Raw genomic sequence first — 21,046 nt, 5'->3', positions numbered from 1 at the left:
CTACATATATTGAATGACATAATTATAATAAATAAATTAACTATTGATTATCGGTTCACTTGTTAAAAACAAACTTCAAATTATTAAAATTAATAACCGGATAAACAAAAAAAATTAAAACTATTATCAAAATCTGTAAATTAATAAGCTTTTTTTCGATTCTAATTATTGATTTGGAGGAGTGAAAAAACGAATACACACCAAATAGAAAAGGGGTTGATCATTTATAACTTTGATGATTGAACCTTGCATAGATCCCTCACAGTAACATAACGAGCCAATAGCAAGAAACCCCAATACTAACAAAAACCCAACACAAAAACATAGTTTCCAAACCAAAACTATGACATATTTTAGACTATTAAACCCAATTTCAGAATTTTATTATATCTACCTAATTCCTCCAGCTTCCTTCTGATGCACCACTACCTCTTGAGTAACGGGATCCACCATCACCATAACATCACCACCTCCACTATATTCGCGGTCATGGCCACCTCCATAACCACCACCATTGCCACCTTCACGTCGACCGTAGCCACCACCACTGTATCCACCACCGCCATTGTATCCGCCACCACCACCTCGTCGGCCACCTCCGAAACCAACGTCGCCGCAGCCGCTTCCGCGTGATTGAACTTCGTTAACAGTGATGTTACGACCATCAAGGTTCTGGCCATTCATTGCTTCAATTGCGATCCTCATGGATTTCTCATCAGTAAAGGTAACAAAACCAAATCCTCTTGATCTACCTATTTTGCGATCGTTGATAATCTGAAAAAAACAAATCGGTAAATAAAAGGATCAGAATTCATATCCACAATTACATATTTTTTTAAAAATGCATTGTAACATCATAGATCATGAATAAACACAAAAATAATCACAACTGATCTAGTAATTGATTTTCATGAATCAGAACATAAATTATTTTGAAAAGAAAAAAAATGCAATTAGAAAGGTAAAAGCGATTAATCTTCAACGTAACGTACCGTATAAAGGAATGGAATAAGGGTAAGAGTAACAAATAGTAACAGTAACAAAGAGAGAGTAACAGAGTAACATAGTTGTTGACACCCAATTTTGACCGACCTCTGACCCTTTTTGAAATGCTATTCGATTAAATACGTGTTTTTAAAATATTTCGAGTTTAGAATTTTAATTGATTTTGTCTAAATTTTTTTTTTTTATCATGCTTGATTTATATAAATTATTGTAATTATTTTTATCGATAGCTAAACTCAAAATAATTATTTTATTTAAATATTTTAAAATATTAGATGTGTCTAATTACATGAAAATATTTTAAACATGTGTAGTATTTTATTAATGGAATAGCATTTCCTTAAACTTCCTTTAAATCATTTAAATGTTAGCCTATTTTATTCTAATTACTTTCAATTCAAGCCTATTCAATTTCAATTTTTAGTTTAATCGTAACCACCTTTCATTTCAATTATAGCCATTCTATTTCAATTTTAGCCTATTCTTATTCAAATTTCAGATTTCAAATAGTTTAATCTCATCCGTTCGTCTTTTAAGTTAAATCCTAGCCGCTCATTTAAACTAATCCTACGGTTCAGACCTAATCTCCCACAACCTTTCTATTTTAATACCTAAAGACTCCAAAAGAAACCCTAAAAAAACTTTCGTTCCTCCTCTTCCTCTCAACTCTCCCTAAACGCCGCACCTCCCTCCTCCTCGCCATTTTTTCCGGCGAAAGCCATCGGAGGCGGACCTCTCCTTTCTCCTCTTCCTCTCTTCCTCTCTTCCTCCCTTTCTCCCCCTCCTTCTGCTTTCGGACGAAGCAAGCAGAGAAGGCTGCTGTCCGACCAGCAGCTGCAGGAGGCCAAATCGACACCTCCTCTCTGTCCTTTTTCCGGCGAGGACCACCAACCAACAGTTCCAACCAGCTACCAGTGAGCCCCGATGAGCAGCGTCGGCCACCAGCTCCGACCAGCAGCCTGAAAAGCAAGCAGCAATAGCCGACGGAAACAACAACATGCCCTCCACTTCTCTGGCGAGGTTCAAACCAGCAGCAGTTGTAATGGAGAGCAAGCTCTGGTCAGCAGTGGTATAAAATTTGAATTTAGTGTTGGATAAATGACGGATCTGGACAGATCCGTCTAGGTCTGTTTCTTCTCAATTAATTATTATTCATCCCTTAACATTCTCAATTATTGGTCCTCGATATGTTTAATGGAGAGGTATTTTCTATGCATGAGATTAACGGATGCTTTGAATTTCTTCACAGAAGGCTAAGTGGTTATTTTTATAACCTTAAGCATGTTTTGCTATAATTTGCTGATGTTTGATTGTTCTTATGTCTATATTGTCGGTTTCTGTGTAATTTGATGATCTGTAGAAGGAACTATAATTAGTATGTTCTTGATTCGGAATTGCTGACCTCTGCTTTTCAATTGATTATCCTCTCTAATTAATATGCTGCAAATTTGGTCCAACTTTTATTCCCTTTGTATGCGATGATTAGTTAATCGAGTGATGCTTATGAAATTGTTCTTAATATAGTAATTTTGATTATATTCCTTAAAGTTACCTTAAATTGATGCAATGTGCTAATTCGGTGCCATTCGCTTGCTGATTAATGTTGATCTTATCATATATATTTCGTATCAATTTATGATTTATTTGATTGTGTTAAAATATTGTGATATATGAACAAATCTGAATGTAATCCCCTCCTTCCTTAAATAATTATGTCTATCTGTTTAAGTATATCAATTTACCGTCTAAATTTACTCTTTCCTAGCTTGTTTTACATGGTGTATTATTAGTAATCGATTTCCTTTACCTTAATTAAGTGGGCAGATTTCTTGTTTATACTTGGTAAAAATAAATCAAAATAAGGCTGATTTTTTGTTTCCTTCTTAACAAGAAAAATATATGTTAGTGAATATTTCTCACCTTAATTAAAGCTTAACCAGATTTTCTTACTTGCTTATATTTGGTAGACAATAAATTAAAATAAGTCTAATTTTGGCTCTCCTTTAAAATAAGGAAAACTAATTCTAAATGTCTCCTTAATTATTTCTTTTCCTTTTATGTTGTGCCCTCCCTTTTGTATATAAATAAGGCTCATAATTCCTTATAACAGAGAGAACACTCTTCCACTCAATCTTACACACGGAAAGGAGACTCTCACATTGCTTACACCTCTCACATTACTCATACATGAATAAAAACACTCTCACATCTAGGGATTTGGCACATACTTACTTGCTTTAAGAATAAAATTTATAGCTACTCATAAAAGAAAATAAGAACTCTAGTAAAGCTTAGGATCTCTCTTTGTCTCTTATTGTTGTGTTGTTGTTTTGGATCTGACATTTCCATTCAAATAACTTCATTGCTGATATCTAATTTTGCATAACTGGTTAGTATCCTTTTACTAGTTTAACTTTTAGCATTGTTTGCATTGTTATGTGTTTAGTCGAATACAAGGGAGCATCCGATTTAGTTTTCGTTCCTCTCTTTCAATGTGTAACAATATGTCTATAGTCGCTCTTTATTGGATTTCTTATGTGTCTTGCTTAGTTATGAAAGTAAATTTGTTGCTATGAATATTTGATGTTGCTAGTATTTTGCTATTATATGTATGTGTTACTTTATCCCTTTTAGCAGGTTTTGAACTTAGAGTTCAAGATGTTGAAGAGTCTCCTAGAAGAATTTCGGATGAGTTGTTGTATTTAAGTTTATTTTAATGTTGTATATTTTAGTCATTTGTTTTTTATTTCGATTTGTAATATTTGTATAACTCTAACTCATATTTTAGTCATTTGTTTTTTATTTCGATTTGTAATATTTGTATAACTCTAACTCTTTAATATTATATGAAATAATTTGGGGATCGTCTAAAGGGGGAGGGGAATTACGTGCTACTTGTTTATTTTATTGACTATGCTTACAAGTTTGTTGATTTGTTTGTTAGTCCTTTTTATTTACAAATATGTTTTAGATCCAATTAAAATAAATAATATGTCATTGTCTTGATCATCTATTTAACCTTTAATTATAGTTTTGAAAGTTGGTCGGTTTTTTTTTTAATTGGTTATTATAATATTATGGGTTATTGTAATATATCATCCATCATCTTAATTATTAATAAATAAAATGATGTGTCGGCTCTTTGTTCAACTAGTTCCTTTAAATAAATAAATAAGATTGTGAAATTTGTCATAATACTTGGAATTATTTTTCTGCTTTTTTTAGAAGCCATGTCTATGTGTTTAAATAACTAAATAAATTATGCGTGTGTTATAAAAAGTGTTGTAATAAAATAATAATAAAAAATTCTATAACATTCATTGCTCATGGGATCTTTAAATAATTAAATTTGTATTTAAAATTGGAATTTATATGTTGAAGATATTTTGTTAATTGTTTTTTTTTATATGTTATATGAAGGTAGAAAGCATGCCTATAGGATTATGTTTAGATGAAAATCGTTCCTATTCTAATAATTTCACTCAAGATTGGTCTAAAATAAAATAAGTTATCTGTCGCTTGTCCACTTTTAGTGTAAAATTAATTATGTAATTAAATACTTTAACTACCCATCATAATTTGCTTTAGACAACTTATATGATTGCCCTCTTAAATTAATAATGCCTAAAATAATGTATGGCTGCTCCTTGCTTCACTTACTCAATTTAAGCTACTCAATATAATAAAATGAACAACGTGTGATTATTGTCTTAATTTTTTTTAAGAATTCTGCCATTTTTAAAATATGTCAATAGGGATTTAAATAATTTTATAACATTTTATTTGAGTGTAGTATTTATGCATATAGGTTTAAATAGTTCTAACACATGCCTAAGAAAATAAATCTCAACTTGTGCACTTAGATACCATGCCTATAGGAGTTAGATAATTTTTAATACATTATTTGGGTGTAAAATTATGCATAGAGGTTTCGAGCTACTTCTTTTTTCTTATCTAGAAATCATGTCTATAGGTTGTAGAGTTGTCTTATTTATTTATAATATTTTGTCTATAGGTTATATGCAATATTCTTAAAACACCTAGAAATCATGTCAATAGGTATCATTAAATAATTTCCAGCACGTTTAATAATATAAACAAAACTAATGTGAATATTTCTCTGCCTATTGTTAACTGATTTCTGCAAATAAATTACCTGCTGTCATTTTAAAAAATAGAAATAATAAGTCATTCCCCGCATGTTTTGAATCTGTCCTGTTGAGATAAATTTATAAAATATCTGCTACTGTTTTAATTGTTTCTGCCCACATGTTCCTATTTAAATAATTTGTCATAATTAATCTAACCAATAATTTAATTAAATCTGCTCTGTAATAATCTTGCCCCCCTACTTGAGTTATTTTTGCTGTTGTAGCATTGTTATGCTGCCTGTTTATATGCACACACTAAACTTGAGACCTTCATTCTATGTGTGTTTGCTAGCATGTTTAAATTAAAATCTAGAGGCCAATATGAGACCTTACGTGCTAAACGATCGTCCAACTTGTTTGACTTGGTGTCTAGGTGGGCCTATTAAGATTTTATCTTTTGTCTAAACCCATCCTAGTAACAATCCAATGCCTCTTGGACCTTAAACGGGGACGATAGACACCTTTTAGAGACGTAAAACATGCGGTGGTGGGGTAGGGGTAGTTTAGGCTCTATGGAGATGATGACATTGACTCGGTCTAAATGACAAAACTTGATTTTGTCTGTCCCTACGAGAAGTCGACCGAAATAAGAAAGTCGAGTGCTAATCCTAAAGTCCTTTAGAGTCTCCCTTTCCTTTTCCCTTTTATATGTTTATAATAATTATATTTATTTGGGGTAGTTTAAAAAAAATAGTTTGCTTATCTATTTGTGTAATTTCTATCTTCTTGCTTATCTTCTTATTGTTTTATATTTATTTATTATATTATCACTTAGTCTCGCATGTCTATCTAATTAACTAAAATAATTTAAGTGCCCTTAATTGCTTAATGTTGTTATCACCTAGTTTTGCATGCTTAATTTATTAAATTAATAATTTAAGTGATCTTAATTGTTTAATATTAGTTATCACCTAGTTAGCATGCTAATTAAATAAATAATAAATGAAGTGACCTTAACTGCTACCTGTAACCCCCACATAAAATGCATGAGATACGGCCGGGACCCATATTTGTGGACCTCGAGGGATGCCTAACACCTTTCCTTCGAGGTAATTTGAACCCTTACCCTGATCTCTGGTTCGTAGACCTTAGTTAGAATTAGCTAGGTTAAATAGGTGTCCTAACGCGCCTTAATTCGTTAGGTGGCGACTCTTCAATCAACCCAAAGCACAAAAGAGTTGATATGTCGAGCACCAAAACCCATTTTGTGAAAAACGGGGCGCGACAGAATGACGACTCCACTGGGGATATTAGGTTTTATCATTACGTGTTTCATGCTTTATATGGGGTTTACTTGGTTATTTCATTGTTTGTTTGGTTATTAGCATGTTAAGTTGTTATTAGTTTTGCTTGTTTACTTGTTTTCTTATTTATTGTCTATTTTCCATGCTTCACCCCTTTCCCTTTCCCTTTCCCTTATTTATTTATTTCCATGTTTCACCCTCTCCCTTTTCCCTTATTTGAGTATTTTAAAGTTTAATCTCATACCCATTTCCTTAATTGTTTGATCCTTTAATTTTTCTATATGTTTACTCTTTTTTATATACGCATGTATTTATTTATTTACTGCTTTCTTTAAACTGTCTATATGTTACTGCTTTCCACTTATATGCTAATTGTTATCGCTTTTGATAAACTGGCATTCTGCTCATACTTCCCCCCAATTGGGACCCTCTTCCTTTTTTATTTTGTTACCGTGATGTTGTGCCTTTGCACCTCCCACAACTACTCCAATTCTCCTCAAACACCCAATTATAGAGAGTCCACATATGCGTGGACGAAACGGATAGTTTTACTACCGTGAAACCACGAGCCTTCTCACATAGAATCCCTTTCAAGTCTGTGTCAAGCCAACTCTTAGAAATCTTGATTAGGTCATACATATTGCATAAGCCCTAGGTGGTTTGACCCTTGGTGTCAATCCGCATGGTTAGTAGCCACATTATCGTCTAAAGGGCCCCAACACCCTTTAGACAAATTGCATAATTGTGTGTCAATATACTCATAATAATTAAATTAAGCCAAATTTGCCAAAATGGAGTTTAGAAATCGTTTGTTGTTTTGTTTGCAAAGTCATGGACATTTTCAACTCCCTACACCCGCAAATGGTCGTAGATGTAAACTACAAGTTAAGGAGCTGGTGGACGGATATCAAAAGAGGCCATGAAAGAGAGATTCGACAGTTGTTGGGCGGTCTTACTTACCTCATCTTTGTCATACCAAACCCTCACTTGATTAGGGCCTTGCTGGAGTTCTGGGACATGTGATGATACTCTTCAAATTTTTGGATTTTGACTTGGCACCAACGATTGAGGAGATAAGTGGTTTCATTAACATGCCATACCACGAGTGTGAAATGATAGTACCATATAAGCCATCATCAAGGGAGTTCTTACAAAGTCTCGGAATAAGGTCAAATCCAACCTTACCTTCTTTAGACCTTGGGTGGATTCATTTCGACTTTCTGTATTCATGCTTTGGCCGAGTGGATAGTTACTATTTTTTTATTGATGAGTTTGAGTGCTCTGTCGAAGAATGGGAAACATATCGCCTAAATGCCTTTGCCATTGCCCTATTAGGATCCCTGGTTTTTCCTAAGATAAGGGGAAAGATTGACACACTCTTGAGTTATGTGGTTCGAGATTTAGCCCAAAGAGAGGGCGAACCTAGGAAGACCCTAGTACCCATGATCTTGGATGAAATATGAAGAGTCTGTCAGCATGAGTCGATGGTCGAATATTTTTCGAAGGATACAACATATTGTTGCAATTATGGGCTATTGAACAATTCTACATGCGGTCTGACATTGTAGACATCTTTCTAGGTTACGGCAATAAGATTGACAATCATCCAAGACGAATGGTAGCTTTCACCGCCCCTGTAGGATTCGTAGACTGGCAGATATTCTTGACAAAGCTCGAGAGCTACCGCATCCAATGGAAGCTCCATTGGTTGTCCACCTCTCATGCAATAGTAAGAGGTGATGACCGATACTTCATTGAGCTTATTGGCTTAAAAGGTGTTCAACCATACACTCCTCTTCGAGTACTCCGCCAATTTGGGCGAACTCAGGTAATACCACTCTGGTCTGACATGGAGCAGTTTAAGTATGAATTTGGATTAGATAAACCCCAAGTCCACATCATACTTCGAAGATGGGAGTGAGTGTTAACCATTCCTATGGGTGCACGACAGGCCTTATGCACACGTGAGTATTACATATGGATCCTAAAAGAGGTCAAAGACAGAGATGTGAGTGAGGAAGGATACTATAGGCTCACTGATGAAAGGGAAAACATATGGGCACGCAACATGTTGAAGATCAAGAATGAAGTCACTCCCTGTACAAGAAGTCAATTGGCGCCAAGCTCTTGGAACCAATATCTTCAAGATTTTCAGAATTTAGGATGACTTTCCCATTTGTTACCTCTTTCCCTTAGTTTAATTCAGTTTTTTGTTTTTCAATTATGATGTATTGTTCGAATTTTATAATATATGAAGATCGTTTTATTTCTCTAACTCTAAACTCCAATTGGCAAATAAGGCTTGAATTAATCATTGTGCATCACATATATGTCGTCTTATGCCTACCTCTGGCTCAACGAGGCTCTGTGCATTTAGGGCGTTTATCTTAAAACAATGTGTTTGTTATCTCAATTAATGCAACGCTTTAACTTGGGTTTTCTTTTGATTTTACTTTTATTTTACCCTTCTCTAATGGTTGATCTGTAGACCATGGTTTACCATACGCGATCAAAGGAAGCTCTTCCTTCTCTTCCATATGAGAACCACAAAGGGAAGAGAAAAGCGACTAATGAGAAGGTTATGAGTAAGACTATTGAAAAGAAGCATCCTTCAGATGAGTTGGTCTCAAGCCTGAAAAAGAAAATAATGGAACTAGAAGAAGAAGTGTCTGATATGCGCGGGTGGGCCAAGATGTTACTCTCTGTCGATCCCACTCTAGAGACAAACATAGATAAGTCGCCTGTCACAAGTCAAGTCACTCTCCAAGGCAACCCTCCACTCACTCACCCTATTTCTCATCCTCCACCAACTTACCCCACTTCTCAAAATCAACCAAGCTCCATTCAAATGCCTCTAGAGAACACTCACATTTCAAATTACCCATATCCTCCTCAATATCATGCTTATGGTTCCAGACCTCCATATCTTACTCCGAGCCTGCTGAGTCCTCCCTTACACGCTCCTCAATATCAAACACCTCTACACCAAGTTCCTTGGTATTGTGCACCACTTCAAATGCCTCCATATCAAATACCTCCATCCCAAAGGCCTCCTCTACCATATCAAAAGCCTATTTATCCTGTTCACAATGTCAAAACCCTCACTCAAAAACATATTCACAAAAATCTATTCAACGTGGAGAAAAGGCCCATCAAAATGTACACTCCTTTGACTGAGCCCATGGATAAATTCTATGAAAAGTTGAGGATTGTTGCTCACATCGCCCCTGTCAGTGAAATAAGGATGAACACACGTGGAAGGTGGATTGAAATTTCTAAGGGTTGCGCTTACCACTCATGAATGAAAGGACATACCATAGTAGAATGTTGTGATCTGAAAGACAAGATTCAACAATTGATTGATACCAAAATCATATGCTTTGAGGACTTTGCACCAAAGAAATCCCAACAGAAAACATGTTGAAGGTCTTTTGAAGCACTTTCCAATAAAGGCTTACGCCATTTAAGCTTAAGTTCTCTACATTCATGTTTCGTCAAGCTCTGACAAGGAAGATACCCATGTTAGCATATGGAAAATAAAGTTTGGTTAGAATCTATCTTTTGGCTGTTGCTATATGCTCTGTTTAATGTCTTGAACTATGCTCTTTGTATTTGGAACTACGTCAGACCTGATTCCCGTTTAAGAGGGGATACGTAGGCGCTCCTTTGGAGTTCGGTCTTATCATAATAAAAATCTCATTTTCCCCCTTGGACTGTGTAACTGGGGCAGAATTTTTGAGAGGGTCTCAAAAATTCTGCCCAAGAGCATTCTCCTTGCTAAATCTCGATACTGGGGCAAAATTTTTGAAAGAGTTTCAAAAATTCTTTCAAAGACATATTTTCTTGTAAATCAAGACTGGAACAGAATTTTTGAGATCCTCTCAAAAATTCACAACTCTACATCTACAACAGAACAACAGAAGTTCTACACTGGGGCAGAAAATTTTGAGGGGACCTCAAAAATTTTGGCAAACACTACAAAAGACATTCTAGCAGACGTCAAAGGAGCATGCTACGTCGAATCTGGGATACAGATCAACCTCCCCTTAACTAACTATTTTTCTTTGAATGCAGAAAAAACAGGTACATATACAAGAAGCAACTTCAACACTACTTGAAGGATCAATGTGCCGATATATCCGACAATTCGCTAATCAATGGCGAAGGACCAAACTCAGCTATACTGATCTCAATCACCAGTCAAATGACATACTATCCTTCCAACAGTATGAAGGATCAAGTTATTTTGAACCCGACAATCGCCAGTCAAATGACATATTGTCCTTCCGACGTGATAAAGGACCAAATTACTCTATACTGAGCCTAAATCGCCAGTCAAATGGCATATTGTCCTTCCGACGTGATGAAAGACCAAATTACTCTATACTGAGCCTAAATTGTCAGTCAAATGGCATACTATCCTTCTGACAAGATGAAGGACCAAGTTATTTTGAGCTCGACAAATTGCCAATAAACGGCGCCCTATCCTTCTAACATGCATGAAGGACCAAGTTATTTTGAGCCTGACAAATCGCTAATTATTGGTACATCTTTCCAATCAGACGAAAGAATCAAGCTACTTCATATCAAGCCTGACAAATCAACATGCAGCTGCACTCACTCCTTACAATAGGACGAAGGGTCAAAGCTACAATATTCTGAATTCGTCAACAAATGACACTTAATCTTTTCAATAAGACGAAGGTCTATACCTCCAATCATCATTGCATGTGCCTGATATTGCATGTGCCCGAGAATTGCATTGTGCCCGATATTGTATGTGCCCGAGATTGCATTATGCCCGAGATTGCATTGTGACCGAGATCTGCATGTACCCGAGAATTACATCATTGCATGTGCCCGAGAATTGCATTGTGCCCGATATTGCATGTGCCCGATATTGCATTGTGCCCGATATTGCATGTGCCCGAGATTGCATTATGCCCGAGATTGCATTGTGCCCGAGAATTACATCATCTGCATGTGCCCGAAGATTGCATTGTGCCCGATATTGCATGTGCCCGAGATTGCATTATGCCCGAGATCTGCATGTGCCCGAGAATTACATCATCTGCATGTGCCCGAGATTGCATTGAGCCCGAATTTGCATGTGCCCGATATTGCATTGTGCCCGATATTACATTGAGCCCGAGGTTGCATTGTGCCCGATATTGCATTGTGCTCAAGAATTGCATATGTCCGAATAAACTCCAAACAAGCTACAAGTATCAACAAATGCTCGAATTACAGATGCGCTTTCTTTACTCATTGCTCATATTCCTAAGGCGTCATGGCCTAAAGGCATCATTTTTCATGGCCGGCAGACATCATATCATGGCCTAAGGATTTACTTTTCTGCTTATCATGATCCAAAGGTGTCATAGTCTAAAGGCATCATTTTCATGGCCCGCAAACAATATTTCATGACCTGAGTATATAATTTTTGCGTATCATGGCCCTAGACATCATAGCCTAAGACATCATTTTCATAGTCTTATGGCAAACATCATTGTCGATATGGGAAATTGCATCATGTTTACACCTACCATTTATCTGATATATATTTGCTCTAATAATATTATAAGCTACAGATTTGCAGAGACTAACATTTTGCAGGCAAGATCAATCTCCCTTTCGGCTACAATTATCGTGCTTACATCTATCACAACAAAGACCCTATCGAATTCTTTGCTACTTATATTACCGCTTTTCAATTAACCCTTGGCTACTCATATTATCGTTTCTCATCGGTTCCTTCGCGCTTAAGCTGGAAAATCTCTCTGTCATGTCTTTCATGGTACTCTAATCTTATCCATTCAAGCCAATATCGTTCCCGTTCGAATACCGTACCGCTCATTTCAATTCTTAGGAGTTTCGTCTGCTCCTGAGTCTAGAACTACACACGACCTGATTCTCGTATAACCAAAGATATGTAGACGGCTTAATACCAAAGTCTCGATCGTACCCCTTTTCAACTCTACGTAATTTCAATTGATTCCACTGACATCTCTCGTTGGTCGGACAAAATCGGTTACTAAGTCAACGTTGGTTGCCCAACAATTCATCCTTCATTCTCAAGCAACCAAGGGGCAGCTGTTGACACCCAATTTTGACCGACCTCTGACCCTTTTTGAAATGCTATTCGATTAAATACGTGTTTTTAAAATATTTCGAGTTTAGAATTTTAATTGATTTTGTCTAAAAAATATTTTTTTTTATCATGCTTGATTTATATAAATTATTGTAATTATTATTAAATTATTTTTATTGATAGCTAAACTCAAAATAATTACTTTATTTAAATATTTTAAAATATTAAATGTGTCTAATTACATGAAAATATTTTAAACATGTGTAGTATTTTATTAATGGAATAGCATTTCCTTAAACTTCCTTTAAATCATTTAAATGTTAGCCTATTTTATTCTAATTCCTTTCAATTCTAGCCTATTCAATTTCATTTTTTAGTTTAATCGTAACCACCTTTCATTTCAATTATAGCCATTCTATTTCAATTTTAGCCTATTCTTATTCAAATTTCATATTTCAAATGGTTTAATCTCATCCGTCCGTCTTTTAAGTTAAATCCTAGCCGCTGACTTAAACTAATCCTACGGTTCAGATCTAATCTCCCACAACCTTCCTATTTTAATACCTAAAGACTCCAAAAGAAACCCTAAAAAAACTTTCATTCCTCCTCTTCCTCTCAACTCTCCCTAAACGCCGCACCTCCCTCCTCCTCGCCATTTTTTCCGGCGAAAGCCATCGGAGGCGAACCTCTCCTTTCTCCTCTTCCTCTCTTCCTCTCTTCCTCCCTTTCTCCCCCTCCTCACTCTGCTTTCGGACGAAGCAAGCAGAGAAGGCTGCTGTCCGACCAGCAGCTGCAGGAGGCCAAATCGGCACCTCCTCTCTGTCCTTTTTCCGGCGAGGACCACCAACCAACAGTTCCAACCAGCTACCAGTGAGCCCCGATGAGCAGCGCCGGCCACCAACTCCGACCAGCAGCCTGAAAAGCAAGCAGCAGTAGTCGACGGAAACAACAACATGCCCTCTACTTCTCTGGCGAGGTTCAAACCAGCAGCAGTTGTAATGGAGAGCAAGCTCTGGTCAGCAGTGGTATAAAATTTGAATTTAGTGTTGGATAAATGACGGATCTGGACAGATCCGTCCAGGTTTGTTTCTTCTCAATTAATTATTATTCATCCCTTAACAGTCTCAATTATTGGTCCTCGATATGTTTAATGGAAAGGTATTTTCTATGCATGAGATTAACGGATGCTTTGAATTTCTTCACAGAAGGCTAAGTGGTTATTTTTATAACCTTAAGCATGTTTTGCTATAATTCGCTGATGTTTGATTGTTCTTATGTCTATATTGTCGGTTTCTGTGTAATTTGATGATCTGTAGAAGGAACTATAATTAGTATGTTCTTGATTCGGAATTGCTGACCTCTGCTTTTCAATTGATTATCCTCTCTAATTAATATGCTGCAAATTTGGTCCAACTTTTATTCCCTTTGTATGCGATGATTAGTTAATCGAGTGATGCTTATGAAATTGTTCTTAATATAGTAATTTTGATTATATTCCTTAAAGTTACCTTAAATTGATGCAATGTGCTAATTCGGTGCCATTCGCTTGCTGATTAATGTTGATCTTATCATATATATTTCGTATCAATTTATGATTTATTTGATTGTGTTAAAATATTGTGATATATGAACAAATCTGAATGTAATCCCCTCCTTCCTTAAATAATTATGTCTATCTGTTTAAGTATATCAATTTACCGTCTAAATTTACTCTTTCCTAGCTTGTTTTACATGGTGTATTATTAGTAATCGATTTCCTTTACCTTAATTAAGTGGGCAGATTTCTTGTTTATACTTGGTAAAAATAAATCAAAATAAGGCTGATTTTTTGTTTCCTTCTTAACAAGAAAAATATATGTTAGTGAATATTTCTCACCTTAATTAAAGCTTAACCAGATTTTCTTACTTGCTTATATTTGGTAGACAATAAATTAAAATAAGTCTAATTTTGGCTCTCCTTTAAAATAAGGAAAACTAATTCTAAATGTCTCCTTAATTATTTCTTTTCCTTTTATGTTGTGCCCTCCCTTTTGTATATAAATAAGGCTCATAATTCCTTATAACAGAGAGAACACTCTTCCACTCAATCTTACACACGGAAAGGAGACTCTCACATTGCTTACACCTCTCACATTACTCATACATGAATAAAAACACTCTCACATCTAGGGATTTGGCACATACTTACTTGCTTTAAGAATAAAATTTATAGCTACTCATAAAAGAAAATAAGAACTCTAGTAAAGCTTAGGATCTCTCTTTGTCTCTTATTGTTGTGTTGTTGTTTTGGATCTGACATTTCCATTCAAATAACTTCATTGCTGATATCTAATTTTGCATAACTGGTTAGTATCCTTTTACTAGTTTAACTTTTAGCATTGTTTGCATTGTTATGTGTTTAGTCGAATACAAGGGAGCATCCGATTTAGTTTTCGTTCCTCTCTTTCAATGTGTAACAATATGTCTATAGTCGCTCTTTATTGGATTTCTTATGTGTCTTGCTTAGTTATGAAAGTAAATTTGTTGCTATGAATATTTGATGTTGCTAGTATTTTGCTATTATATGTATGTGTTACTTTATCCCTTTTAGCAGGTTTTGAACTTAGAGTTCAAGATGTTGAAGAGTCTCCTAGAAGAATTTCGGATGAGTTGTTGTATTTAAGTTTATTTTAATGTTGTATATTTTAGTCATTTGTTTTTTATTTCGATTTGTAATATTTGTATAACTCTAACTCATATTTTAGTCATTTGTTTTTTATTTCGATTTGTAATATTTGTATAACTCTAACTCTTTAATATTATATGAAATAATTTGGGGATCGTCTAAAGGGGGAGGGGAATTACGTGCTACTTGTTTATTTTATTGACTATGCTTACAAGTTTGTTGATTTGTTTGTTAGTCCTTTTTATTTACAAATATGTTTTAGATCCAATTAAAATAAATAATATGTCATTGTCTTGATCATCTATTTAACCTTTAATTATAGTTTTGAAAGTTGGTTGGTTTTTTTTTTAATTGGTTATTATAATATTATGGGTTATTGTAATATATCATCCATCATCTTAATTATTAATAAATAAAATGATGTGTCGGCTCTTTGTTCAACTAGTTCCTTTAAATAAATAAATAAGATTGTGAAATTTGTCATAATACTTGGAATTATTTTTCTGCTTTTTTTAGAAGCCATGTCTATGTGTTTAAATAACTAAATAAATTATGCGTGTGTTATAAAAAGTGTTGTAATAAAATAATAATAAAAAATTCTATAACATTCATTGCTCATGGGATCTTTAAATAATTAAATTTGTATTTAAAATTGGAATTTATATGTTGAAGATATTTTGTTAATTGTTTTTTTTTATATGTTATATGAAGGTAGAAAGCATGCCTATAGGATTATGTTTAGATGAAAATCGTTCCTATTCTAATAATTTCACTCAAGATTGGTCTAAAATAAAATAAGTTATCTGTCGCTTGTCCACTTTTAGTGTAAAATTAATTATGTAATTAAATACTTTAACTACCCATCATAATTTGCTTTAGACAACTTATATGATTGCCCTCTTAAATTAATAATGCCTAAAATAATGTATGGCTGCTCCTTGCTTCACTTACTCAATTTAAGCTACTCAATATAATAAAATGAACAACGTGTGATTATTGTCTTAATTTTTTTTAAGAATTCTGCCATTTTTAAAATATGTCAATAGGGATTTAAATAATTTTATAACATTTTATTTGAGTGTAGTATTTATGCATATAGGTTTAAATAGTTCTAACACATGCCTAAGAAAATAAATCTCAACTTGTGCACTTAGATACCATGCCTATAGGAGTTAGATAATTTTTAATACATTATTTGGGTGTAAAATTATGCATAGAGGTTTCGAGCTACTTCTTTTTTCTTATCTAGAAATCATGTCTATAGGTTGTAGAGTTGTCTTATTTATTTATAATATTTTGTCTATAGGTTATATGCAATATTCTTAAAACACCTAGAAATCATGTCAATAGGTATCATTAAATAATTTCCAGCACGTTTAATAATATAAACAAAACTAATGTGAATATTTCTCTGCCTATTGTTAACTGATTTCTGCAAATAAATTACCTGCTGTCATTTTAAAAAATAGAAATAATAAGTCATTCCCTGCATGTTTTGAATCTGTCCTGTTGAGATAAATTTATAAAATATCTGCTACTGTTTTAATTGTTTCTGCCCACATGTTCCTATTTAAATAATTTGTCCTAATTAATCTAACCAATAATTTAATTAAATCTGCTCTGTAATAATCTTGCCCCCCTACTTGAGTTATTTTTGTTGTTGTAGCATTGTTATGCTGCCTGTTTATATGCCCACACTAAACATGAGACCTTCATTCTATGTGTGTTTGCTAGCATGTTTAAATTAAAATCTAGAGGCCAATATGAGACCTTACGTGCTAAACGATCGTCCAACTTGTTTGACTTGGTGTCTAGGTGGGCCTATTAAGATTTTATCTTTTGTCTAAACCCATCCTAGTAACAATCCAATGCCTCTTGGACCTTAAACGGGGAAGATAGGCACCTTTTAGAGACGTAAAGCATGCGGTGGTGGGGTAGGGGTAGTTTAGGCCCTATGGAGATGATGACATCGACTCGGTCTAAATGACAAAACTTGATTTTGTCTGTCCCTACGAGAAGCCGACCGAAATAAGAAAGTCGAGTGCTGATCCTAAAGTCCTTCAGAGTCTCCCTTTCCTTTTCCCTTTTATATGTTTATAATAATTATATTTATTTGGGGTAGTTTAATAAAAAATAAAAATTATTTGCTTATCTATTTGTGTAATTTCTATCTCCTCGCTTATCTCCTTATTGTTTAATATTTATTTATTATATTATCACTTAGTCTCGCATGTCTATCTAATTAACTAAAATAATTTAAGTGCCCTTAATTGCTTAATGTTGTTATCACCTAGTTTTGCATGCTTAATTTATTAAATTAATAATTTAAGTGATCTTAATTGTTTAATATTAGTTATCACCTAGTTAGCATGCTAATTAAATAAATAATAAATGAAGTGACCTTAACTGCTACCTGTAACCCCCACATAAATTGCATAAGATACGGCCGGGACCCACATTTGTGGACCTCGAGGGATGCCTAACACCTTTCCTTCGAGGTAATTTGAACTCTTACCCTGATCTCTGGTTCGTAGACCTTAGTTAGAATTAGCTAGGTTAGATAGGTGCCCTAACGCGCCTTAATTCGTTAGGTGGCGACTCTTCAATCAACCCAAAGCCCAAAAGAGTTGATATGTCGAGCACCAAAACCCGTTTTGCGAAAAACGGGGCGCGACAATAGTAACAGAGAGAGTAAAGAGATGAGGTGATCAACGAAGTCAAAATAAAATGGTATCGGATCTGATCTCTATTGTGCAACAAACGGACCTTGGAGTCGACCACATTGTCGTACTGAGAAAAAGCTTCTTCTAGGGTTCTATCATTGGTAGCCCATGCGAGCCCACCTACGAAGCATCTGTATTCAACCTCAGCAGACATTCTTTTTCAATTTTAATTCAATAGACAAGATGAGTTGATGTGCATTTTCTGGGTACAAAATGCTGGCTTTTATAGGCCAAGGAGACTACTTTTTTGCTTTCACCCTTAATTTTATGTGCACAGAGCACTAGAAGTGCTAGTTTGTTACCGATTGCGACGCTAATGGATAACTACTTGTGGCTACCACTAGTTAAAACTTAAAATTGTTGATTAACAGTCATTTTGATCACATACTGTTAATAGAAATTACCCCGTTTGGTTATCTGAGATGAACTAATGATATAAAATCATGTTTTGATATGTAATTTGGGTGATTTTATTGATACAAAATAAAGTTTAATAACTTTTTTAGATAATTTTTCATAGTTCAATGACATTTCAAGATTTTAACAAAATTATCAAAATTATATCAATTCTTTATATAATTTTATACCAAATAAATAAAAATTCATAACAAACTACAAAGTATAAATACACTATTACAAAGCTACCAATACTTATTGATCCAATTTTAGTTTAATAAAAAGTAGAATTGAACATGAGTTGTAGTATATTTATATTACAACTCTCATAAGTTGTGAAAACTATCAAAAATATATCAATCATATCATATCATATATATATATATATATATATATATATATATAAAGGAGTATCTTCATCCCGCTGATGTGGCATGCCTCAATGATCAGAAAGGGTATTTATCTATTTTCTTAGAATTTAGGCATTCTATTTTTTATACAATTATATTATTAATTATTAATTAATGATCAAATATAACTTTCTTAAAATAAAGAACCCCAAAAGGCTATCAGTTTTGCTGATTTTTAATTGCATCTTTTATCTCATGTTTTAACTCTCATTTGATTCTCCATAATCAACATTTACTTCTCCATAATTAGTGTGCTTAATTATGGAAAAAATAGTTACAAAATTTTATTAAAAAACTATATTCACTTAATTGCAATCCTTTAATGAAAAAGATAATGCAACATTTCAAAATTCTACTACATAATAATGCAATATTTCATGATTCTGACACAATTCCTTTATTTTTCTTTCTGAACTACTTTCTCATTATTCCTATTTATTCATTTTATATCTCTTCCTTTATTCTCTTTATTTAGCATTGCAATATTTTATTTTTATCTTCATATTTATTTACCTTAAGCAATGAATTTTAATTGTTTACAGGTTAATTGTTTAAAATTATCTTTTTATTGATTTTTCAGAGGAGTCGAAACATGAGCAAGTACAAGTAGTTGTTTAACCATGCTTTTGGTTGGTGTTCAATGTTTACCAAACAAATTTACTATTTAATTTTTCATCACAAGTATTTCTAAAAATTGTACAATGAATTTTCATTGTTGATTATTGATAAGGATGATAAATTGTAATTACGTAATAATTTGTTCTTCGTGAAAAAAATATAGTAATTTCGTTTAAATTTCTTATTGCAGATCACATAGATATGTGATGTTACCAAGAACACAAAGTAATATATTATTTTTTCATTATTGATTATAATTACTCATATAATCGGTTCATCGTAAATTATTGTTTTCTTTCAACTATCTATTTACTTTTTCACTGCAGATTATATGAAAATATAATGTTACCAGCGACAATATATATATATATATATATATATAAAGAGAAGATTATCAATTAAGCAAGATTAGTTTCATTCATGTGAGATTATCCTTTTGCAGATCAGTAAGTGCTTTCATGTTCATCTTCTTTTTTTAATCATTATTTTTATATGACACAAATAGTGAGAAAATAATATGAGAGATGTATGAATATCGTGGTGGACCAGTGAAAGTTCTATTTTGTAATTGCTTACGAAAACATTTGCCAAGTTTCTTATTTTCTTGTATTTATTTGTGTATTAAAACAATAAAAAGTGTCGAAAAATCTATTTAGCCATAACTTATTTTACGTTATTAAAAAATAATCTATGCAACTATTTTTTGATAATTACGGAAAATGAACTATTAGGATCAAATAGATTGTTGTAGTAGAAATTGTTAAACAAGCAACCATATAAAATTAAATAAATCTGAAATTTACTTGATACAATTAAGAGAGTGTTTTGTTCTTTTTGTTTATACTATAATAACTTAAAAAAATTATACTTTATTATCTTTGCAGGGTGTGACATTCATCTATTTTTGCAGGGTGTGACATCCATCCTTCTATATTTGTAGGGTATAATACTCATAACCTTTTAAAATAGGAAAAAGTACAACAATATGCGTATATTCAAAAAAAAAATTATAGGAATAAAGTCAAATAATAAGTGCATAAGAGATAATAATATAATTAAATATTTAAAAGATAAAATAAAAGTTCCAAAGATTATGTAAAAATAGAAATAAAAGGAAATAACGTTTTGTAAATTTGTAGAAACAAAATACAATTTTTATTTTATTAAAAATATTTGAATAAATTTTTTATAAAATATTTTAAAATCGCGCATAGCGCAGCCAAATTTACTAGTTATTTATATAATCTTAAATTAAATAAATATAAAATTATAACAAAAATATAATGCACTAGTACAAAGCTATTAATACATCCAATTTTAGTTCAATAAAAAACAGAATAGAACATGAATGGTAGTATATTTATTATATTTATTGTGGCGTTCGGTTCGTAATATAACATTTGATATTTCAAAAGTTAGTTTGAAATAAAATTTAAATATTGTTTAGCTGGAAATGTGAATTTATCGAATAATTTTTTACTTTTAATCAAACCAAGCATAAATTTACTCACACACATAACCTGATATTTTACCTTATCCCATTTAATTGAATATTATTTTATTTCACTCTAAATAAAATAAATTACTCCAAAATTATAGTCCAAATAATTAAGTTCGCCAATTAAACTAACCCAATGTATTCTTAATGAGATTAGTTATGACTTTTGGCCTTTTAAAAGCTATTTCAGCTTTAAAATACCTGACTTAAAAGCACTTTTTTATAGTATGCAAAGACACAAATAA

At 33.1% G+C, this 21,046-nt stretch overlaps 1 protein-coding gene across 1 annotated transcript; it reads right to left on the bottom strand.

Moving 5' to 3' along the window:
• Positions 1-205: 205 nt before the first annotated feature.
• Positions 206-18,057, bottom strand: LOC125865895 (glycine-rich RNA-binding protein-like). The gene is made up of 2 exons (XM_049546160.1): positions 17,923-18,057; positions 206-774 (listed from the first exon to the last, which is right to left on the bottom strand). The coding sequence occupies exons 1-2, from the start codon at positions 18,031-18,033 to the stop codon at positions 391-393; spliced, it is 495 nt and encodes a 164-aa protein (XP_049402117.1). The 5' UTR covers positions 18,034-18,057; the 3' UTR covers positions 206-390.
• Between the last annotated feature and the right edge of the window lie 2,989 nt (positions 18,058-21,046).

Source organism: Solanum stenotomum, chromosome 5, assembly GCF_019186545.1.
Source record: "Solanum stenotomum isolate F172 chromosome 5, ASM1918654v1, whole genome shotgun sequence".
NCBI lineage: Eukaryota > Viridiplantae > Streptophyta > Magnoliopsida > Solanales > Solanaceae > Solanum > Solanum stenotomum.
The sequence above is the reverse complement of the archived record's forward strand: the minus strand, read 5'-3'. Positions and strand labels throughout refer to the sequence as shown.